Below are 23,131 nucleotides of genomic sequence, written 5' to 3'. Positions count from 1 at the left end.
CCCTGTGAACCCATCATCCATTGTATAACAACCATGGTAACAGAGAGGTGAGGGGCAGGGTGAGAAAACAGAGCTGACAGAAAACAGAACTTACAGGCCACAGGAGGAGGTCTGGACTCCCGATCTCACAGCCTTGGATATGCTGGTTATAAATGGAGGGCATGTGTAAATTGGACAAGATGATCTCAGAGGTAAAGTATAGAATCTGACCTCTCCAGCTCAGCGAGCCAAGATTCCAGGGTAGACAGGGAGGGAACGGGGCAGAAGAAGAGATGGAGGTAATGAGGGACTTCAAAATCAGGTGTGGGGAGGGACAAGAGAGATGGCTAAGCGGGCATGAAAAAGAATGGAAATCAGCAACTGACAGGGGTGAGGAGGTGGGAGACACGTCCAGGACAAGACAGAGACTTGAGTTAAAGGAGGCACCCAAGAATCAATGGTGTGACCTTAGCTGTGACTCACTCCTTTGGGGTTACAGGATTGGAAGAGGCTACCTCCTGTAGCAAAGCAGGAACCCCAGTGGGACAACAGGGACATCAACACTCCCACACAACTTTCAACCCAAAATGTATCCTGTCTACAAGAAATGCAGGCATGAGGGACAGAGCAGAGGCTGAGGGAACAACCAACCATTAACTGGCCCAACTTGAGACTCATCCCATGAACAAGCATCAATCCCTAGTACTGTTAATGATACTCTGCTATTCCTGCAGATGGGGGAATGTTGTCCTCTGAGAGGCTCCACCCAGCAGCTGTTTTAGACAGATACAGACAACCACAGCCATAAAATAGATGGAGCTTGGGGACTCTTATGGAAGAATAGGAGGAAGGATTTGGGGCCCCAAAGGTGATTGGAACTTCATAGGAAGACCAATAATGTCAACCCACCTGGACTCTTGGGGCTCTCGTTGCCTGGATTCCCAACTAAAGAACATGCAGAGACTGGACCTCGGCCTTCTCACTCTGTGTAGCAGATGTGCAGCTTGGTCTTCATGTGGATCCCACACAACTGGAACAGTGGCTATGGCAAAAGCTGTTGCCTGTCCATGGGATATGTTCTTCTGCTGGGCTGCCTTGTCTGGTTTCAATAGAGAAGAAGCACCTAGCCTCTCAGAGATTTGAAGAGCCAGGATGGAAGGATATCCAGGGGGTGGGGTCCCCACCTACTCATAAGAGAAGGGAATGGGGGATGGGGAAGGACTATGGAAGGGGGTGAACACAAGGGAAACAGTGCTCAGGATGTAAAGTGAATAAGTAAAACAATTAAATTAAATTAAAAAAAGAAGAACGGTCAGAGCATGGGCAGGCCCACACAACTCTGCTGGGAGCCCCTACTTCCTTAATAGCCTGCTAAGAAGAAAGACTAGAGCAGCTAAGAATTTGAGGGGAACCCACAAACCCCAAATTAGAATTTCTGGGCAAAGGTAATGCTGCCCCACACACACACTTGCAGTCAGGGTAAGTGTTAAGAGACAACGTGTGCTTTGTCACAATCTAAAACAGGAGGCCCAGTGTGGTCTTCACTGAGCAGAGTCCAGAGCTGGAAGGACCACACCTTGTCTCAGTTGCATGGCCACTCTGGGAGATCGGCTGTCACCTGTGGACAGCAATGGCTACTTGATGAAAAGCCCCTGGTCACTTCAGACACACACTCTCTCCATCTGTCCATGCAGTGCCAACTGCTCTGGGTTATTCTGGGCTCCACCCTTTCACAGATGTGGACTTAGGTAACACTTGGTTAAGACCCTGACTCTGCATTTGATAACCACACGGTGTTGGGCAAAGTTTCTCTGGAGGGCCTCGGTCTCCTCCTCCCTGCACTGGAGGGATGCTGCTTTGCTCATGGCTGTTGTGAGAAAAAAGTTAGACACTGTATGAAGTTACATGTTCCAGTTAGTCAGTTAAGCATAAGTTAGTCATAAGTAATATTTTTCTTCCTCTTAGCTTCAAAGGTCTTCCTTTTGTCGTGAGATTAAACCACAGCAAGGTCAAACTGGATTTTTGTTGTGTTTTGTTCTGTTTTTTTTAAAGACAGGGTTTCTCTATATAGCCCTGGCTGTCCTGGAACTCACTCTGTAGATGACGCTGACCTCGAACTCAGAAATCTGCCTGCCTCTGCCTCGGAAGTGCTGGGATTAAAGGCGTGCGCCACCACTGCCAAGCTTGATACACTGTTTATGCAATACTGAGCGATCAAACTTAAGAGCTGTGTGTGCTTAGCAAGCATGTCAGCAACTCAGCTACAGTGCCAGCTCTAGAAGGGCCTCTGTAGATTCACACTGCAAAGTTAAAGCTTCCATCTGCTGGAGGCTTTGTGAGGGAGAGAGTGCCTTCCCTGGAGATCAGCTGAAGGATGCACTCCTAGATCCTGGCCTGGGTCCCCTCGGTGGTGCTCCCTGCATCATCTGTTGTCTTCTTGTGCAAGGACACTTCCTCCCCAGTGGGTAGTGTAGTACCAGGTTTCCTGCAGTGACACACTGTCAGCTACATCACTGACCACTCTCCCTTCTTCCACGTGACATCACTTCTTCTTTGCCTGTTCTCAGTGCAGGGTTACCCACTCCCACACAGCCTCTCTTCTAAAGCTCCCCCCCCAACCCGGAGTTGCCCCCCACCCCATATCCTGCTGCTGAAATGGAGCAGTAACCACTATTTATGTTGTGAAAATGTCCTGAAGAGGTCATACATGTTTTTGTCATATTTGGGACCAGCTTCTGCTTTCTGCACTAGAGCCTGGATAAATACAGACCTGCTCAGCACAGAATCTTAAGTAAAAACAGTAAAGTTTAATTAGTTAAAAACAAGTTGGGGTGGGAGAGGCCTAGGGTCAGATTCACTTCCTGGAGCCAAGGAACTGAGCACCTGGACAAGTACTCCAGATGTTCTCTGTAAGTCTCACACTGAGCCTTTAAGCTACTGAGCACAGAGTGTCCTCTACCCAGCACCAGGCAAACTTCTTGCCAGTGATAGGTCAAAGGCCCACAGGGCATAGAGTCCCTATCTGTACCTCCTCCAGAGGCACCTGTAGACATCCTAAGGTAAATGGGGGGCAAATCTCCTACCACTGGAAGCACTAGAAGCCCAGGTGGAAGGAGTTTGAATGGAGGAGGGGTCTTAAGAAAAGCCATCTATAAGGTCAGGGCCAGAGACACAAAGTGGGCAAGAGAAGATGCAGTTTGTCTCCAGCTAGGGAGAACGGTCAGGACCCAAACCAGGCTCACAGAAAGTAGATCATGTAAAAAGTAGGTCTGACCATGACAGAAGTTGCTGTAGAACTAGAAACTTGAGGAACAAACAGAGGGGTGGGTGCAAAGTCTACCCGAGGGCACAGGAGCAGGAGCCAGCCAGGCTATCAAGACCTGTAGAAGGCAAATGAGACACTGATTAGTGGATCCCTGCAGAACTGGGTCCTAGATCCAAAGGCTTGGGCTCCAGCCAGCCCTGCCCATGGTCCAAGCTCTACCTAGCCAGAGAGAGCTGCTACCAAGTTGGAGGAGATGCCCAGTGTAAGTCCCCTGTGGCCAGGATCACACAGTACTGTATGATTAAACTTGAGATCCAGAGTCACTGGATTCTAGTGTGATCATAGGGCTCTGAGATCATAGGACCCACAATTCCAATACCCAGTGCTCTTTTGCTTAGCTATGATGTGGAACACAGAACATTCAGGTTTTTTCCCCCAGGGGTGAGCGGTGACTTTAGGTCATTCAGGTGATGTCCTGTGCTTCCTGTGTGTGTTACACCAGGAAAGCTTGGGAGAGATGCCAGCACTGTCTTCCTATAAAGAGGGAAAGTCAGCGGCTCACTGTCTGACCTCACCAGTGAGGGTCGTGGTCCCTGACCCTGACAAACCTTCCCAGCAGCTTCCATCAGTCAGTCACCCTAACACCAGCATCAGGATCAGTTGCTCTGTGTCACCCAACTGTAGGAGAGGGTACAGCCATCAGGGTCCTGTAAGGCAAGTCTAGCCAGCCCTAGTGACCCATTCAGACCTGAGGCATCAGGAAGGGACAAGTAGCAAAAGGGGACCTGGTCTCTGGATTCTGTAGCCAGAGGGAAGCATTACTTTCACACCTACACCAGTAGGCAGAAGTGTCCCCATGTGCATTCTCTCTCTATCTTCTCTTTTCTTCCCCTCCTCCCTCTCTGTACCCTCCCTCTCTCCTTTCTCCCTCTCCCTGTCTCCCTCTGTTGCAATACAGTAACACCCTGAAGCAGGGAAATAACAACAACAATAGTAGCTTCAAGAACTTCCTGAAACTGAGCAGAATCACACCGTCCCTCCCTACCAGAAGCAGCAGAGTCAAGCCTCAAACTCAGACAAAAGGACCCAGAAGAAGCTGACCAGCCAAGCTGCCTAGAGGAGCTTTAGACCAGCAGAGGCACCTGGAAAGGGCACTCTCCCACCTGTTAGCTGACTGTAAGCTGGGTACTGTGCTTCAAGGTCCCAGCTTTTGTGAGCTGTTTGTCACCAAGGTTGTGGTGGGCTTTGGTGATGCATCCAACTGGATCATTTCTGGTCCTGTGAGTGACCCCACACTGGTGCTCCTGTATGTCAACCCAGTAAAGTTCACTGGTTCACCAAGTTGGGCTTCTGTGCTGTGCATACTTTGATCTGTTGTGGGTTCCTAGTCTATGCTGGGTACTTGAGTTGTCTCATCTCCCCAAGAAAAGTTTTCTCATACCATACTTCCCAACTGTCCACTAAAAATGGACCAAGGGCTAGACTGTGGGGAAGAGAGGGAGAAGAACCTCCCAAGGGTGGGTCAGAATGAAAAGCATGGGACACCTGCTGCAGCTTTTATCTTGCGGTACCAAACACTTGCCTGGGAATGATCCAGTAATCTCCAGTGAGTCCCATCTGTTGCCCAGTATATGTTCCTGGACTCTAATTTCCACGTCGTGGGTAGAAAGTCGTAATTCAAGGGGTTGAAGGGAATAACCTGCTGGGGGATTAACTTCCACAAGTGGACAGTTACATGGGTTCTCCTCTGAAGGGAATAGAGAGAGCAGTACATTAGGAGCAGGGTTCCATCAGCCATGCTATTGACTTGCTCGTTTGCTGCTCCTAGGTCTTTTTCCTCAGGGCCTGGGGTGTCTGCTGCTCTTCTGCCTCTCTGGCACTCTCTTCCACCACCCCTGCTTAACCCCAGAGTATCTCCCACAAAGTAGCCACTGTCTCCAGGCTGTCAGTGCCTTTCACAGGCTCTAAATCGCCCCTTTGGACTTTGTCTTGGCCATTTGTAGAGTTATCAAATTTCTCTTCAGAAAAGTAAGACAGAGAGTGGGGAGATGCCTTGATAGATAAGAGCACCTGCCGCACAGGCAGGAGCCCCTAAGTTTGAATCACCAGCACCCAAGTAAAAAGCTACAGTTATATTTGCACCAGTGCTTGGGGAGCTGAGGCAGGAGGATCACTGGGGTTGGCTGGCTGCCACTGGTACTGCAGATTTAGGGAAGGATGTTTTATCAAGGGAATAAGAAAGTCACAGGGCAGCTCACCTGAATGTTTTACACACACACATGGAAATGCACACTCTTGTATACACACACACACACACACACATGCACACATGAACAGGTACATACACAAACACACAAAACACCTTCAGACAAACACACACACATGCACACATTAACAGTCATGTACGCAAACACACAGAACACACACAGACACCAGGGGCAATGGCTTTACTAAAAGAAATCCATTGATCTGTTGATGGTGAACTTCATGTACCATTTATTGATGAATAAACCTGATCCAACACAGAAAGTCACAAAGTAAGAGAGGTCCTAAAAGCCATAACCAAATACCAAGCATGACCACAAACCACAAAGTGTGTCACAGACTTCCTACCAGCGTCCTCCTGTCTACCTGATCCATGCCTTTGTTTTGTTGAGCTAAAGACACACACTTTGATAGGTCACACTGTGGGGAGTCATTTTCCTGGCTGCCATCCTATGGTCTCAAAGTCTGTCCCTTCTGCTTGTGTTGTGATGTCAGGGTGGACAGAAGGGGGATAGCAAAGAAGGGACAAGGGCCCAAGTAGGCTTGCCACCTGCTTTTGTAGTACATAAAGTTTCATTCAAAACTGCTGTTGTCTGCGGATGCTTTTGCCCTAAGGTGGCACAGAAGGGCGTTCCTAGGTCCTCAGTGCCTGCAGAAAGATAAGCTTCTCTTGGAGGCCGGTGATTGAAAAAGCCCAGTGAGAAGGTGCTGTCAACCAAGCAAGCAATGGTCTGTTTGAACTCTGACATACACAGTGTGCTTGTGGGTGTATATGTTTGAGTGCTGTGTGTGTGCATGTGTATGTATGTATATATGTGTATGAGTGTGTATGTGTACATGTGTGTGTACATGTGTGTGTATGTGGGTATATGTATGTATCTGTGCATGAGTGTTTATGGGTGTATATGTGTGCATGCGTGTGTATGCACTCATGTACTATATATATATATATATATGTGTGTGTGTGTGTGTGTGTGTGTGTGTGTATGTATATATATATATATATGTGTGTGTGTGTGTGTGTGTGTGTGTGTATATATATGCCTGAAAGGACCAAAGGAGGACTCTGATATCTGTCCTATCAATTTCTCCTCTATGACTAAACTCCCCACAGCCCTGAAGTTGAGGGAATAAAGTCAAACCTGACTTTTTATTCAGGGATCCTAACTCAGGTTCACAGGGTTATGTTTGCTTTAGAGATTTATTTATCTATCTAGCTATGTGCTTATTTGAGACAGGATCTCTCTGTGTAGCCCTGCCTAGACTGCAACTGGCTTTATAGGCCAATCTGCCCTTGAATTTAGATGTCCCTGTTTCTGCTGGGTGTGTGTGTGTGTGTGTGTGTGTGTGAGAGAGAGAGAGAGAGAGAGAGAGAGAGAGAGAGAGAGAGAGAGAATGTAACAGTGCAACCTATTTCTTAGTATACTAACCAAGAGTGGGAAAGGGAAGAAAAGCAGGAAGAAGAAAAAGAGTTGCTCAATGCTGGGCCTAGTGTTGCAACCTGGAATCCCAGACTACTCAGGAGGCTGAGGCAGGAGGATCACAAGTTCCAGACCCACCTGCACTACAGTTGAAGACCAACATGGGCAATTTAGTGACACCCTGTTGCAACATAAAAAGTAGCAGGAGGGCTGGAATGTGCCTCAGTTGTAGAACATTTTGCTAGCATGTTGCAAAGTCCTCAGTACTGTAATCTATAGGTTGACAGACAGAGAGACAGAGGGGGGATTGCCTTAATTAGGGAAATAATTCAGGGCCACCTGTGCCTAAATTTCTCCAATCTTTCTATTTCTATGGAACCTTTCCCTGGCCACTGTCGTGATTTCAGGGTGCACAGGGGTGGTAAGGGGGGTCCTGAGATGGCCCCATCCCATCCCAGAGTCTTTCTGTCCACTCACCTGCTCCAAACCTATGGCAACCATAGGGTCTTGGAACTCCCCCTCCCTCCCACCATTGTGCTTTCTGTCTCTGTGTAGGCACTCCACAGTGCACCTCTGGTGGATGTATCCCTTAGAGACAGCTCTGCCTGGATCCTCAGGTTCCTCCTTTTACAAATGCCATCAGACCCTTCCCTGCACCCTCCCCTTTACACTCAGTTGTACAAGGAGCTCATTTGGTTGCTGCACCTGCCCCTCTATGCACACGTGGGACCAATGGCTGCTTCAACACAAGCCCAGCCCAGAAGCAGAATGGCTGGGAGACATGTGTTTTGTTTGAATTTAATTGACTACACATTATTTCCTTTGCAGCTCTTTCATTTATACCCTAACAGAATTCGTTTCTGTATCTCCCTTCCTTTCATTCTTTTCTTCCTTCCATTTCTTCTTTCCTTTCCTTCCTTCCCTTCCTTCCCTTCCTTCCTTCCTTCCTTTCTTCCTACTGAAAATATTTGGTCAAAAACTATTTTACACTTTATTTGGTATGGGATTAAAGAAAACTCTTACGGACCTGGCAAGATGGCTCAGGTGGTAAGAGTACTGACTGCTCTTCTGAAGGTACTGAGTTCAAATCCCAGCAATCACATGGTGCCTCACAACCACCTGTAATGTGATCTGATGCCCTCTTCTGGTTCATCTGAAGACAGCTACAGTGTACCTATTTACAACCATAAATAGATTAGATCAAGCAGGGCAGAGGAGAGCAGGCAGAGGTCCTAAAATCTAATTCCCAACAACTACATGAAGGCTCATAACCATGTATACAGCTACAGTATACTCATATACTAAAATAAGTAAATAAATATTGAAGTTTTTTAAAAAAACAAAACACTTATCAACTTGAAGAGTTTTTTTCTCATGACTGGACAGGTGAATTACTATCTTGTTGGGTCTCAAATCCAAAAAATGGCTGATGTATCCTTAAAATATCAAAGTTTTCTCCAGATGAATATAAAACAAGGAATGGAAAAGGATGGCAGAACTGCTCCTAGGTAGGGAGGAGAGGGGGAGGAGAGGGGATAAGTGACTGGAGGGGAAAGAAAAGGGGGAGGAGAAAGAGGAGTTTTATAGTAAATTAAAAAGGAGAACACAGGCAAAAACAGACATTTGGGAGAGTCCAGAGTGAACATGACCTTGATCTGGGCCTTGTAAGTCAAGGAGAGAGGGGAGGGGGGGACCAAGAGAGTCCCATTGCCAAAATGGCTGAGGTATTCAGGGAGTCAGGGGAGCTGCAGGGAAGGGCTGCTGGGCTGGAGGTTAGGACAGGGGGTGGGTGTGCAGGAAAACCCTGGCAGCTAAAGAGACCTAATGCCCCCAAGTCCTCCACACCCCCAGGGCAGTGGGGGTGGTGGTGGTGGCCCATAGTCTTTTCCACGACCCTGGGGAGCAGTTTTAATGCCCAGAGCTTTCCACTAGAGTGTTTTAGCCCCCAAGGTCCTGCTGTGGACTAAAGCCATGGTCCAGAGCAGGTTTCCAGCAGTGTGGGTCTCTACATCACCTGCAGATCACAGAACCCATTAGGACTTCCCCCAAGTCCTGTAGTCAGCTCCTAGTGTAAGGATCCCTTGTCTGTCAAACACTTCTTCAGGCCACTCAAGTCTGGGAGCAACAGCAGCAGATGAATTATGATTTGCAGAAATGCGGAAAGTAGTGCTGGCACTCACATTTGCTCCTTCCAGGGAATCTGCCTGGCACCAGAGTGCTTTTTTTTTTTTTTCTGACCTGTAGAACTCCTACTCATCCCACAAAGCCCAGCCTAACAAAGCTCTCTCAGCATGTTCTCTCTGACTATCTGTAACGGAGTTCTCAATGCTAGGGCTCTGCACCTGTGTATTAGTTGGGCCTGTGAGGTCTCCAAGGGAGCTCCAGGGTATGGGCCTAGGTATACACAAGGTTCTATTCAGAGACCTGTATCAGCTATTTTCTGACACGGTAATAAAAGTACATACCTACACACAACACACACACACACAAACACGTAAACACACCCTAGCTCACAGGGGTAAGAGTTGGGGAATAGCCTGTCTGGAGCCCTGAAACTCACCCTGTTGCCATGTGATGAGTGAGAAGTTTCCACATTTGCAACTATCCACACTCTATGATGTTCATCCTCATAGATGCCCAGTCTAACGGAGACCAGGTAGACTGGAAGTGGCCCCAGGGGATCAAAAGCTGCAGCAGCCATAGTAATGAAGCCTTCCAGTTGCCTGCCTTCTTAAATGCGGTCAGACAGGGGAATGACTGAGAACTCAACACAGGTAGAGCAAGGGTGAGGGCAGAATAAGAAACCTAGTTCTGGCACCTGGGCCAGAAGCTCAACTCACCAGGTGGCCTGAGAGTCTCAGGCTCCCCCGCTGCAGAGCTTTCTCTTTCTACCTTGCCCAGACTTCAGGGAATTATTTTGGACACCACCTCTCCAACATGTCTTCATCAGGAGCTTTCCTGAAACCTGACCCTGTGGATCTAGCATAGTGGTTCTCAAACTTCCTAATGCTGCGGCACTATAATACAGTTCCTTGTACTGTGGTAACCCTCAGCCATAAAATTATTTCGTGGCTACATCCTGACTGTAATTAATTCACTCATAATTTATATGTAAATATTTGGGGAGATAGAGGCTGCAAAGCAGGCTGTGACCCACAGGTTGAGAACAGAAGCCCCGGGGCTAGCTGCATAAGACACAACTGGGCTAAATTTCTTCTCCTGGAATAAAAGCCCACAACCCTCAGATGCCTGTGATCAAGATATTATGGAGGCTGATTGGGACGGGCAAGGAACACAGGGGCTTCTGATTAGCCTTCTTCTCTGTCCTAGACTCTGAGCACCCATGTGTCCTGGCCAAGTCCTGAATTCTGCTTTGCTGAGGCCACAGAAGGGTTCTCAGAAAGCAGCCCTGAGGCCGTGGCATCCTGTGCTCTCAAGACCTGGTTATAATATACTTCCTTTTCCTTTTGAAAACCGCAAATCCGGTTGTTTGTTACGAATGTGTGGAACACTGGGGTCACCAAGTCAGCCAATTCCCTCTCCAACCCTCTTGCCCCTCATCCCGCCATTCTTTTTCCCTCAGCAGAGTCTCCTGTAGCCTGAGTTGTCCTCAAACACACATTGTAGCCAAGAGTCACTGTGAATTCCTGATCCTCCTGCCTAAGCTTGTCTAGTGCAGGAATTACATCACTGTGTCCGGGTCTGTGTGGGGCTGGAGATCTGACCCATGGCTTTGCACAGGGTAGACCACCATTCTATCAACCTATGTCAACCCCTAGACCATGTCATACATTTCCTAGATGTCCAGGCTAGTTTCACATCAACTTGATACAGGCTCAAGTCACCTGAAAAAGGGGGACCTCAATTGACCAAGTGCTTTCATAGGATCTGGGGGCAGTCAAACTAGTAGAGCATTTTCTTAATCAGTGATTGATGGGCAAGACCCCCACCATTGTGGTTGGGGACATCCCTGGGCTGCTGGTCTTGGGTTTTGTAAGAAATCAGGCTGAGCAAGCAGTAATCAGGTCTTGCCTCCAGGTTTCTGTCCCTGTTCCCACCTTGACCTGCTTTAACATTGGACTACAATGTGGAAGTGTAAGCCACATAAACCCTTTCTCCTCCATCTTGCTTTTGGTGTTTCATCTCAGCAATGGTAACCCTAACTAGGACTCTAGGCCCTACATCTTCCTGCAACTGTAGACTGGTGCCTGCAGACCCCATTTCACAGATGGGAAAACTGAGACATGACCTGAGCGAGGAGGGCAGCAATGGGAAGCCATGACTTGCCTATTCTTGGCTCTGACACTTTTCTGCCAGCCTTAGCTGAGTCCCCCAGAGTCTGTGGGAGTCCAGGTGGAGGCTTAGAATATCTCCCTGGGAGGCCTGGATGGGAACGGAGGTCAGGCCTTTTGTCCTCTAGCCAGTCTTTGTCTACATCATGGATGACAGGTGGTTATGTCTCCTGTCCAACATGCCACTCTCTGCCCCCTGGCATGGGAAGACTTTGAGACGTTCAGGATTCTCTCCAGGGTGTTGCTCTTGGTCTTCATGTGGATCCCAAACCAATGGAACAGTGGCTATGGCAAAAGCTGTTGCCTGCTGTGATGGTTTGTATATTCTTCGACCAGGGAGTAGCACCATTTGGAGGTGTGGCCTTGTTGGAATAAGTGTGACCTGGTTGGAATAATTGTGTCCCTGTGGGTGTTGGCTTAAGACTCTCACCCCAGTTGCCTGGAAGTCAGTGTTCCACTAGCAGCCTTTGGATGAAGACGTAGAACTCTCAGCTCTGCCTGCACCATGACTGCCTGGATGCTGCCATGCTCCCACCTTGATGATTGTCAGAGACCATACCATGAGAAAGCGAGTCCTTCACAACCTTCCACCCTGACAGGCCAAATGGCCTAGTGCTAGGAGCCGGTCGTCACTCCCTCCTCCCTGTTCCCTTCATGGCACCTGAGGCTGTAAAAGCTGAATTATAGTCCCCTCTTCCCTATCTCTTCCTGAACTCCTATGACATCCAAGGACATGAGTTACACCTGAGCCTGGCCTGACACCCCAAGGCTGTTAAGGAGGATCTACGTTCCGGAGATAAGACACAGAGTGCCCACCGCCTGGCACCTGACTTCGGCCCTCATGTCAGCAGATGCCCACTTCTTTGTTCTTTGTTAATTCTCCCTCGACCCCTCCTATTCCCCTCGATATATGCTTTATAAAGAAGGCACCTCAGCCTAATAGATGAAGACCTTGATAGGTACACTCTACTTGGTCTTCGGCTTTTCTTTTCCTTCCAATCCCATTTTCTCCCAGGTTTGTGGTCCCCCTCGCACCCACGAATAACTGAATCCCATGGGACAGGATAGATGATAATGGACTGAACCTCTGAACCTGTAAGCCAGCCCCAATTAAATGTTTTTTTATAAGACTTGCTTTGGTCACAGTGTCTGTTCAAAGCAGTAAAACCCTAACTAAGACACCTGTACATGGGATATATTCTTCTGTGGTGCTGCCTTGTCTGGTTTCAATGGGAGAAGAAGCTCCTAGCCTCACAGAGACTTGAAGAGATGGAAGGATATCCAGGGGGAATAGGGTCCCCACCTACTCATAGGAGAAGGGAATAGTGAATGGGGAAGGAATATTGAAGGGGTGGACACAAGGGTATCAGTGATCAAAACAAAGTGAATAAGTAAAACAACTAAATTGAATTAAAAAGAAGAAGGAGAAGGAGAAGAGGAGGAGGAGGAGAAGGAGGAGGAGGAAGAGGAGGAGGAGGAGAAGGAGGAGAGGAGAAGGAGGAGGAACATGGTCAGGCCTACACAACTATCCTGGAAACCCCTACTTCCCTAACAGCCTGTGAGGAAGACAGACTTGAGCAGCTAAGAATTTGAGGGGAACCCACAAACCCCAAATTAGAATTTCAGGGCAGAAGTGATGCTGCCCCCACACACTTGCAGTCAGGGTAAGTGTTTAGAGACAAGGTGTGCTTTGTCACCATCTAAAACAGGAGGCCCAGTGTGGTCTTCACTGAGCAGAGTCCAGAGCTGGAAGGAGCACACCTTGTCTCAGTTGCATGGCCACTCTGGGAGATCGGCTGTCACCTGTGGACAGCAATGGCTACTTGATGAAAAGCCCCTGGTCACTTCAGACACACACTTTCTCCATCTGTCCATGCAGTGCCAACTGCTCTGGGTTATTCTGGGCTCCACCCTTTCACAGATGTGGACTTAGGTAACACTTGGTTAAGACCCTGACTCTGCATTTGATAACCACACGGTGTTGGGCAAAGTTTCTCTGGAGGGCCTCGGTCTCCTCCTCCCTGCACTGGAGGGATGCTGCTTTGCTCATGGCTGTTGTGAGAAAAAAGTTAGACACTGTATGAAATTACATGTGCCAGTTAGTCAGTTAAACATAAGTTAGCCATAAGGGAGATTTTTCTTCCTCTTAGCTTCAAAGGTCTTCCTTTTGTCATGAGACTAAACCACAGCAGAGTCAAACTGGATTTTTGTTGTGTTTTGTTCTGTTTTTTAAGACAGGGTTTCTCTGTATAGCCCTGGCTGTCCTGGAACTCACTCTGTAGACGAGGTTGGCCTCAAACTCAAAAATCTGCCTGCCTCTGCCTCGGAAGTGCTGGGATTAAAGGCATGTGCCACCACTGCCAAGCTTGATACACTGTTTATGCAATACTGAGGGATCAAACTTAGAGCTGTGTGTGCTTAGCAAGCATGTCAGCAACTCAGCTACAGTGCCAGCCCACAAGGGCCTCTGTAGATTCACACTGCAAAGTTATAGCTTCCATCTGCTGGAGGCTTTGTGAGGGAGAGTGTGCCTCTCCTGTAGATCAGCTGAAGGACACACTCACAAATCCTGGCCTGGGTCCCCTCCCTACTGCTCCCTGCATCACCTGGTATATTCCTATGCAAGGACACTTCCTTCCCAGTGGGTAGTGTAGTACCGGGCTTCCTGCAGTGACACACTGTCTGCTACATCACTGACCGATCTCCCTTTTTCCATGTGACATCACTTCTTCTTGGCCTATTCTCAGCGCAGGGTTGCCAACTCCCACACAGCCTCTCTTCTAAACCTTCCCCCGGGAAATCTGCTGCTGAAATAGAGCAGTAACCTCCCTTCCCAGTGTGGAAATGTCCTGAAGAGGTCATACATGTTTTTGTCATATTTGGGACCAGCTTTTGTTTTCTGCACTAGAGCCTGGATAAACACAGACCAGCTCAGCACACAATCTTAAGTAAAAACAGTAAAGTTTAATTACTTTAAAACAAGTTGGGGTGGGAGGGGCCTAGGGTCAGATTCACTTCCTGGAGCCAAGGAACTGAGCACCTGGACAAGTACTCCAGATGTTCTCTGTAAGTCTCCCACTGTGCCTTCAAGCTACTGAGCACTGAGTGTCCTCTACCCAGCACCAGGCAAACTTCTTGCCAGTGATAGGTCAGAGGCCCACAGGGCATAGAGTCCCTATCTGTACCTCCTCCAGAGGCACCTGTAGACATCCTAAGGTAAATGGGGACAAATCTCCTGCCACACAAGGCACTAGAAGCCCAGGTGGAGGAGTTTGAATGGAGGAGGGGTCTTAAGAAAAGCCATCTATAAGGTCAGGGCCAGAGGCACAAAGTGGGCAAGAGAAGATGCAGTTTGTCTCCAGCTAGGGAGAACGGTCAGGACAGAGATAGGCCAGGCTCATAGAAAGTAGATCATGTAAAAAGTAGGTCTGACCATGACAGAAGTTGCTGTAGAACTAGAAACTTGAGGAACAAACAGAGGGGTGGGTGCAAAGTCTACCCCAAGGGCACAGGGGCAGGAGCCAGCCAGGCTATCAAGACCTGTAGAAGGCAAATGAGACACTGATTAGTGGATCGCTGCAGAACTGGGTCCTAGATCCAAAGGCTTGGGCTCCAGCCAGCCCTGCCCATGGTCCAAGCTCTACACAGCCAGGTAGAGCTGCTACACGGCTGGTGGAGATGCCTAGTGTAGGTCCTCTGGAGCCAGGATCACACAGCAGTTTATGATTAAACTTGAGAGCCAGAGTCACTGGATTCTAGTGTGATCATAGGGCTCTGAGGTCATAGGACCCACAATTCCAACACCCAATTAAGCTCTTTGGTTTAGCTATGATGTGGAACACTGAGCATACAGATTTTTTTTACCCAGGTCTGAGCAGTGACTTTGTGTCATCCCAGAGAAGTCCTGTGCTTCCTGTGTGTGTTACACTAGGAAAGCTCGGAGGGAGATGCCAGCACTGTCTTCCAATAAAGAGGGAAATTCAGCGGCTACCTGTGTGACCTCACCTGTGAGGGTCGTGGTCCCTGACCTGACAAACCTTCCCAGGAGCTCCCATCAGTCAGTCACCTTTACTCCAGCATCAGGATCAGTTGCACTGTGTCACCAACCTACAGGAGAGGGAATAGCCATCAGGGTCCTGTAAGGCAAATCTAGCCAGCCCTAGTTGCCCATTCAGACCTGAGGCAGCCAAAGGGACAAGGAGCAAAAGGGGACCTGGTCTCTGGATTGTGTAGTCAGAGGGAAGCGTTACTTTCACACCTACACCAGTAGGCAGAAGTGTCCCCATGGGCATTCACTCTCTACCTTCTATCTTTCCCCCTTCCTCTCCCTCTCTGCCCCCTCTCTCCTTCCCTCTGACCCTTTCTTTCATAGCAGTCACTTCCTGAAGCAGGGAAGTAACAACAACAAAAGTAGCTTCAAGAACTCCCTGAAACTGAGCAGAATCACACTGCCCCTCCCTGCCTGAAGCAGCAGAGTCAAGCCTCAAAGACTCAGACAAAAGAACTCTGAAGAAGCTGATCAGCCAAGCTGCCTGAAATGGCTCGTGGACCAGCGGAGGCACCTCAAAGGCACTCTCCAACCTGTTAGCTGACCGTAGGCTGGGCACTGTGATCCAAGGCATCAGCTTTTTTGAACTCTCTGTCAACAAGTCTGTGGTGGGCTTTCGTGATGCAGCCAACTGACTCATTTCTGCTCCTGTGAGTGACCCCTCTCTGGTGCTCCTGTATGTAACCACAGTAAAGTTCTCTGGTTCACCAAGTTGGGCTTCAGTGCTGTGCATACTTTGGTCTGTTGTGGGTTCCCAATCTGTGCTGGGTACTTGAGTTTGGCTCATCTCCCCAAGAAAAGGTTTGTCATGCGACAGACCCTAACCATCCACTAAAATGGACCAAGGGCTTGACTGTGGGGAAGAGGGGGAGAAGAACCTCCCACGGGTGGGTCAGAATGAAAAGCACTGGACACCTGCTGCAGCTTTTATCTTGAGGTAGCAAACACTTGCCTGGGAATGATTCAGTAATCTCCAGTGCATGGCATCTGTTCCCCGGTATGTGTTCATGGATGCTAATCTCCACGTCATGGGTAGAAAGTTGTAATTCATGGGATTGTAGGGAGCAGGCTCCTGGGGGTATCTGGTCATCTGCCACAAGTGAACAGTTACACATGTTTCAATCTGAAGGGAATAGAGAGAGCGGTACATTAGGAGCAGGGTTCCATCCTCCATGCCTGAGACTGGGTTGTTTGCTGCAGTGGTCAACACCCCTAACCACAGCCTTGTCTCCAGCACCTAGGTCTTCTTCCTCAGGGCCTGGGGTGTCTGCTGCTCTTCTGCCTCTCTGGCACTCTCTTCCACCAACCCTGTTCAACACTAGGGTATCTCCCACAAAGTAGCCACTGCCTCCAGGCTCCAGGTAATGCCTTTCATGGCACTAAATGGCCCCTTCTGACCTTGTCTTGGCCATTTTAAGAGTTTTCAAAAATCTCTTCTGAAAAGTAAGACAGAGAGTGGGGAGATGCCTCGGTAGATAAGAGCACCTGCCGCACAGGCAGGAGCCCCTAAGATTGAATCACCAGCACCCAAGTAAAAAGCTACAGTTATATTTGCACCAGTGCTTGGGGAGCTGAGGCAGGAGGACCACTGGGGTTGGTTGGCTGCCACTGGTACTGCAGATTTAGGGAAGGATGTTTTATCAAGGGAATAAGAAAGTCACAGGGCAGCTCACCTGAATGTTACACAGACGCGCGTGCACGCGCGCACACACACACACATATGCAAATGCATACACTTGTATACACACACACATGCACACATGAACAGGTATGTACACAAACATACAGGACACACACACACACACACACAGAAATACACACACACAAAGAACCAGGGGGCAATGGCTTTAAACAAGAAATCCATTGATCTGTTGATGGTGAACTTCATGCACCATTTATAGATGTAAAAAATAATCCTTAGCCCACACAGAAATCCTCAAAGTAAAAGAGTTCCTAAAATCCATAACCAAGTACCAATCATAACCACAAACCACAAAGTGTGTCACAGACTTCCTACCAGCGTCCTCTTGTCTTCCTGATCCATGCCTTTGTTTTGCTAAAGACACACACTTTGATAGGTCACATTGTGGGGAGTCATTTTCCTGGCTGCCATCCTATGGTCTCAAAGTCTGTCCTTTCTGCTTGTGTTGTGATGTCAGGGTGGACAGAAGGGGGATAGCAAAGAAGGGGCAAGGGCCCAAGTAGGCTTGCCACCTGCTTTTGTAGTACATAAAGTTTCATTCAAAACTGCTGTTGTCTCTGGATGCTTTTGCCCTAAGGTGGCACAGGGGAGCCTTCCTAGGTCCTCAGTGCCTGCAGAAATATAAGCATCTCTTGGAGGCCTGTGATTGAAAAAGCCCAGTGAGAAGGTGCTGTCAACCAGGCTAGCAACAGACTGTGTGAACTCTTACATACACCGTGTGTGTGTGTGTGTGTGTGTGTGTGTGTGTGGTGCTGTGGGTGTAGGGGAATGAGGGGGCAGGGAGAGAGCTTGTGTTTGGCCAGAGTTCCTGTGCTCTGGGCAGGTAGATGAGGGAGGACTAACGGATGCTTTCCACTTGGGCCTGGGTGGGCATCTGGCTGTGTGAAGCCACTGACTCCACACTGCCAGGGGTGGACAAGGGGCAGTCACAGATACTAAGTTCTCAGTCTTCTGTATCCCACGCTGGATAGTGCAAAGGAGATAAGAACAGAATAGAGGCCCCGGAGCAGCACCAGGCCTTGGAGATACAGAAAGTGGGAAGAGAGAGAGAGGTTCCCACGCAGGCGAGAGTTTTAACTCTGGTCCTTGATGAACAGAGACAGTCTATGCTTTTAGAGCTTTATTGTAGAAAGGCAGGGGGATTGAGAAAAGGTAAAAGAGAGAGACTGACCATGGCCAAGAGGAGATAAAGGAGAAAAGGAGAGAGAAAATAAAGGCTAGAGACTAAGAAAGCTTAAAGAGAGAGGTAAAGCTTAGAGAGTAAGAGATTAGAGAGTAAGAGGGAGAGAGTGAGGTGGGGCCAAACAGCCCCTTGTTATCCTGTTGTTGCTAGGTAACTGGGAGGAGTCTAGCCTAAAGGGCAGAAGCTTGGGGCATTGTCTACAAGACTGAAAGCCACCAGCCTCTCCTGTGGGGGTTGTGGGGGTGGTAACTTCGACAGGAGCCAGGGGTCCAGGAGATGGGGGAATGCCTTCTGTCCCATGTAGGTGAAAATGACCAACACTGGGTTTCAGCAGGTTTTCATCTCTCAACTCCACTGGAGACCAAGCTGTCTGTATATAGCCAATTGATCCACATATGTGTGTGTGTGTGTGTGCGTGCATTTGTGTGTGCATATGTGTGTGCATGTGTGCATGTTTTTGTGTGTGTTTCTGTGTGTGCACATGTGTGCACATGTATGTGTATGTGCATGTGTGTATATGGGTGTGTATGTGTGGGTATGTGTGCATGTGTGTGTGCCTGTGTGTGTGTATGAGGGTATATGTGCACGTGTGTATGCCTGTGTGTGTATTCGTGTATGTGTGTGTGTGGTGTGTATGTGTGCACATATGTGTGTGTGCTTGTGTGTGTATGGGTGTGTGTGTACATGTGTATGTACGTGTGTATGCATGTATATGGGTGTGTGTCTGTGGACTCACATACAGTATATGTATATATACCAGCCTGAAAAGGCCAAAGGAGGACTCAGATGTCTGTCCTATCACTTTTTCCTGTGTGACTAAACTCCCCACAGCCATGAAGTTCAGCAAACAAAGTCACACCTGACTTTTTATTCTGGGGTCCTAACTCAGGTTCACAGGGTTATGTTTGCTTTAGAGATTTATTTATCTATCTAGCTATGTGCTTATTTGAGACAGGATCTCTCTGTGTAGCCCTGCCTAGACTGCAACTGGCTTTATAGGCCAATCTGCCCTTGAATTTAGATGTCCCTGTTTCTGCTGGGTGTGTGTGTGTGTGTGTGTGTGTGTGTGTGTGTGTGAGAGAGAGAGAGAGAGAGAGAGAGAGAGAGAGAGAATGTAACAGTGCAACCTATTTCTTAGTATACTAACCAAGAGTGGGAAAGGGAAGAAAAGCAGGAAGAAGAAAAAGAGTTGCTCAATGCTGGGCCTAGAGTTGCAACCTGGAATCCCAGACTACTCAGGAGGCTGAGGCAGGAGGATCACAAGTTCCAGACCCACCTGCACTACAGTTGAAGACCAACATGGGCAATTTAGTGACACCCTGTTGCAACATAAAAAGTAGCAGGAGGGCTGGAATGTGCCTCAGTTGTAGAACATTTTGCTAGCATGTTGCAAAGTCCTCGGTACTGTAATCTATAGGTTGACAGACAGAGAGACAGAGAGGGGATTGCCTTAATTAGGGAAATAATTCAGGGCCACCTGTGCCTAAATTTCTCCAATCTTTCTACCCCTATGGAACCTTTCCCTGGCCACTGTGGTGATTTCAGGGTGCACAGAGGTGGTAAGGGGGGTCCTGAGATGGCCCCATCCCATCCCAGAGTCTTTCTGTCCACTCACCTGCTCCAAACCTATGGCAACCATAGGGTCTTGGAACTCCCCCTCCCTCCCACCATTGTGCTTTCTGTCTCTGGGAAGGCACCCCACAGTGCACCTCTGGTGGATGTATCCCTTAGAGACAGCTCTGCCTGCATCCTCAGGTTCCTCCTTTTACAAATGCCATCAGACCCTTCCCTGCCCCCTCCCCTTTACACTCAGTTGTACAAGGAGCTCATTTGGTTGCTGCACCTGCCCCTCTATGCACACGTGGGACCAATGGCTGCTTCAACACAAGCCCAGCCCAGAGCTGAATGGCTGGGAGACATGTGATTCTATTTGAATTTAATTGATTACACATTATTTCCTTTGCAGCTCATTTCATTTATACCCTAACAGAATTCTTTTCTGGATCTTCCTTCCGTTCTTCTTTTCTTCCTTCCTTTTCTCTCTCTTTTTCTTATTTTCTCTTTCTTTTCTTTCTTTCTTTCTTTCTTTCTTTCTTTCTTTCTTCCTTTCATCCTTTCTTCCTTTCGTCCTTTCTTCCTTTCGTCCTTTCTTCCTTTTGTCCTTTCTTCCTTTCGTCCTTTCTTCCTTTTGTCCTTTCGTCCTTTCTTCCTTTCTTCCTTTCTTCCTTCCTTCCTTTCTTTCTTTCTTTCTTTTTTCCTTCCTTCCTTCCTTCCTTCCTTCCTTCTTTTCTTTCTTTCTTTGTTTCTACTGAAAATATTTGGTTCAAAACTATTCTACACTTTGTATAGTATAGGGTTAAGGAAAACTCTTATTGGGGCTGGCAAGATAGCTCAGTGGGTAAGAGCACTGACTGCTCTTCCAAAGGAACTAAGTTCAAATCCCAGTAACCAAATGGTGCTTCACAACCACCTGTAATGAGATCTGACGTCCTATTCTGGTTCATCTGAAGACAGCTACCGTGTACCTATTTATAATAATAAATAGATCAGAGCAAGCAGGGCAGATGAGAGCAGGCAGAGGTCCTAAAATCCAATTCCAAACAACCATATGAAGGCTCACAACCATGTATACAGTACAGTGTACTCATATATTAAAATAAATAAATAAATATTGGAGTTTTTTTAATGAAAAGAGAAAAAAAGAAAACACTTATCAACTTGAAGATATATATATATATATATATATATATATATATATATATATATATATATATATAATTGAACAGGTGAATTACCCTGTTGTTAGGTCTCAAACCAAAGACATGGCTGAGGTGTCTATTAAAATATCAAAGTCATCTTTAGATGAATATAAAACAAGGAATGAAAAATGAAGCCATAAATGCTCCTTGGTATGGAGGAGGTACAGGAAGAGGAGGGGGAGAAGGGTTTGGCGGAGGGGGAGAAGTGAGGAGGCTGAGGAGGAGGGGGAGAAGTGAGAGGATGGGGAGGAGGAGGGGGGAGGAGAAAGAGGAGGTTCATAGTAGATAAAAGGAAGAACATAGGCAAAAACAGACATTTGGGAGAGTCCAGAGTGAACATGACCTTGATCTGGGCCTTGCAAGTCAAGGAGGGAGGGGAGGGGGGAACCAAGAGAGCCCCATTGCCAAAATGGCTGAAGTATTCAGGGAGTCAGGGGAGCTGCAGGGAAGGGCTACTGGGCTGGAAAAGGTTAGGACAGGGGTTGGGGTTGCAGGAAAACCCTGGCAGCCAAAGAGACTTAAGGCCCCCAAGTTCTCTCCACCTCCAGGCCAGGGGAGGGGGCCCATAGTCTTTTCCACAACCCTGGGGAGCAGTTTTGATACCCAGAGCCTTCCATTAGAGAGTGTTTTAGCCCCCAAGGACCTGCTGTGGACTAAAACCATGGTCCAGAGCAGGTTTCCAGCAGTGTGGGTCTCTACATCACCTGCAGATCACAGAACCCATTAGGACTTCCCCCAAGTCCCGTAGTCAGCTCCTAGTGTAAGGATCCCTTCTCTGTCAAACACTTCTTCAGGCCACTCAAGCCTGGGAGCAACAGCAGCAGATGAATTATGATTTGCAGAAATGCGGAAAGTAGTGCTGGCACTTACATTTGCTCCTTCCAGGAAATCTGCCTGGCACCAGAGTTGGTTATTTGTTTGTTTTGTTTTGTTTTGTTTTTTTCTGACCTGTAGAACTCCTACTCATCCCACAAAGCCCAGCTTACCAAACCCTTCTCAGCATGTTCTCTCTATCTGTAACAGCGTCCTCACTGCTAGGGCTCTTCATCTGTCTATTAGTTGGACCTGTGAAGCCTCCAAGCAAGCTCCAGGGTATAGGGACATGTTTCTATTCAATTACCTGTATCATCTATTCTGACACGATAATAACAGCACCTACCTAAACACACACACACACACACAACAGAGCCTAGCACACAAGGGTAAGAGTTGGGGGATCGCCTGTCTGGAGCACTGAAACTCACCTTGTTGCAATATGGTGAATGAGAACAAGTTTCCAGTTTTGCAACCATCCACAGTCTATGATGTTCATCCTCATAGAAGCCCGGTCCTGTGGAGATCAGAACTTGTGGGAGTAGCCTCGGAGGATAAAAACCTGCAGCAGCCATAGTAATGAGGCCTTCCAGTTGCCTGCCTTCTTAAATGCGGCCAGACAGGGGAATGACTGAAAACTCACCACAGTTAGAGCAAGGGTCAGGGCAGAATAAGAAACCTAGTTCTAGCACCTGGGTCAGAAGCTCAACTCACCAGGTGCCCTGAGAGTCTCAGGCTCGGCCACTGCAGACCTCGGTTGCCTGAGAGTCTCAACCTTGCCTGCGGAAGAACTTTCTCTTTCTACCTTGCCAAGACTTCAGGGAATTATTTTGGACACCACCTCTCCAACATGTCTTCATCAGGAGCTCTCCTGTCAGCTGACCCTCTGGATCTAGCACAGTGGTGCTCAACCTTCCTCAACATTGGGACACTTTAATACAGTTCCTCATGCTGTGGTGACCCCCAAACATGAAATTATTTTGTGGCTACTTCCTATCTGTAATTTTGTTCCTGCTATGAATTATAATGTAAATATTTGGGGAGATAGAGGCTGCAAAGCAGGCTGTGACCCACAGGTTGAGAACAGAAGCCCCGGGGCTAGCTGCATAAGACACACCTGAGCTAAATTCCTCTCCTGGAAAAAAAGCCCACGAACCTCAGATGCCTGTGATCAAGATATTATGGAGGCTGATGGGGCTGGCAAGGGACACAGGGGCTTCTGATCACCCTTGATCTCTGCCCCAGACTCTGAGCACCCAAGTGTCCTGGCCAAGTCCTGAACTCTGCTTTGCTGAGGCCACAGGAGAGTTCTCAGAAAGCAGCCCTGAGGTAGCAGCATCCTGTGCTCTCAAGACCTGGTTATAATATACTCCCTTTTCCTTTTGAAAACCACAAGCCAGGTTG

General features: G+C 48.1%; 2 protein-coding genes across 3 annotated transcripts; both read right to left on the bottom strand.

Annotated features, from left to right (window-relative positions):
* Positions 1-2,766: 2,766 nt before the first annotated feature.
* Tcl1b1 (T cell leukemia/lymphoma 1B, 1) lies at positions 2,767-9,688 on the bottom strand. Its single transcript, NM_013773.2, has 4 exons — positions 9,491-9,688; positions 4,827-4,991; positions 3,853-3,922; positions 2,767-3,359 (listed from the first exon to the last, which is right to left on the bottom strand). The coding sequence occupies exons 1-3, from the start codon at positions 9,629-9,631 to the stop codon at positions 3,878-3,880; spliced, it is 351 nt and encodes a 116-aa protein (NP_038801.1). The 5' UTR covers positions 9,632-9,688; the 3' UTR covers positions 2,767-3,359; positions 3,853-3,877.
* A 4,478-nt stretch (positions 9,689-14,166) lies between these two features.
* Positions 14,167-22,373, bottom strand: Tcl1b2 (T cell leukemia/lymphoma 1B, 2). 2 transcript variants are annotated; one of them, NR_155261.1, is made up of 4 exons: positions 22,159-22,373; positions 16,223-16,393; positions 15,228-15,329; positions 14,167-14,762 (listed from the first exon to the last, which is right to left on the bottom strand). NR_155261.1 is itself a non-coding variant. In NM_013775.2 (4 exons), exons 1-3 carry the CDS (start codon positions 22,300-22,302, stop codon positions 15,291-15,293), a joined length of 354 nt encoding a protein of 117 aa, NP_038803.1. In that variant the 5' UTR covers positions 22,303-22,373; the 3' UTR covers positions 14,167-14,762; positions 15,289-15,290. The 2 variants fall into 2 exon arrangements, 1 of the variants encoding a protein (NP_038803.1); NM_013775.2 differs by having other exon boundaries at positions 15,289-15,329.
* Between the last annotated feature and the right edge of the window lie 758 nt (positions 22,374-23,131).

The sequence above is a fragment of the Mus musculus genome, chromosome 12, assembly GCF_000001635.26.
Source record: "Mus musculus strain C57BL/6J chromosome 12, GRCm38.p6 C57BL/6J".
Classification (NCBI taxonomy): domain Eukaryota; kingdom Metazoa; phylum Chordata; class Mammalia; order Rodentia; family Muridae; genus Mus; species Mus musculus.
Note: the sequence above shows the minus strand (reverse complement) of the source record. Positions and strands in the feature narration are given on the sequence as shown.

Bases quoted from the DNA above. Each gene is read 5' to 3' on its own strand.
- Tcl1b2 (NM_013775.2), bottom strand. From the start codon at position 22,302: ATGGCTGCTGCAGGTTTTTATCCTCCGAGGCTACTCCCACAAGTTCTG. The intron at 16,394-22,158 runs GTGAGTTTCAGT...TATTCCCTTCAG, and splicing joins ATTCACCATATTGCAACAAG to ATTGAAACATGTGTAACTGT. The intron at 15,330-16,222 runs GCAAGTGTTTGC...CCTCTCCTGTAG, and splicing joins GATTACTGAATCATTCCCAG to GTTGGTGACACAGTGCAACT.
- Tcl1b1 (NM_013773.2), bottom strand. From the start codon at position 9,631: ATGGCTGCTGCAGCTTTTGATCCCCTGGGGCCACTTCCAGTCTACCTG. The intron at 4,992-9,490 runs GTGAGTTTCAGG...TATTCCCTTCAG, and splicing joins ACTCATCACATGGCAACAGG to AGGAGAACCCATGTAACTGT. The intron at 3,923-4,826 runs GCAAGTGTTTGG...CCTCTCCTACAG, and splicing joins GATTACTGGATCATTCCCAG to TTGGGTGACACAGAGCAACT.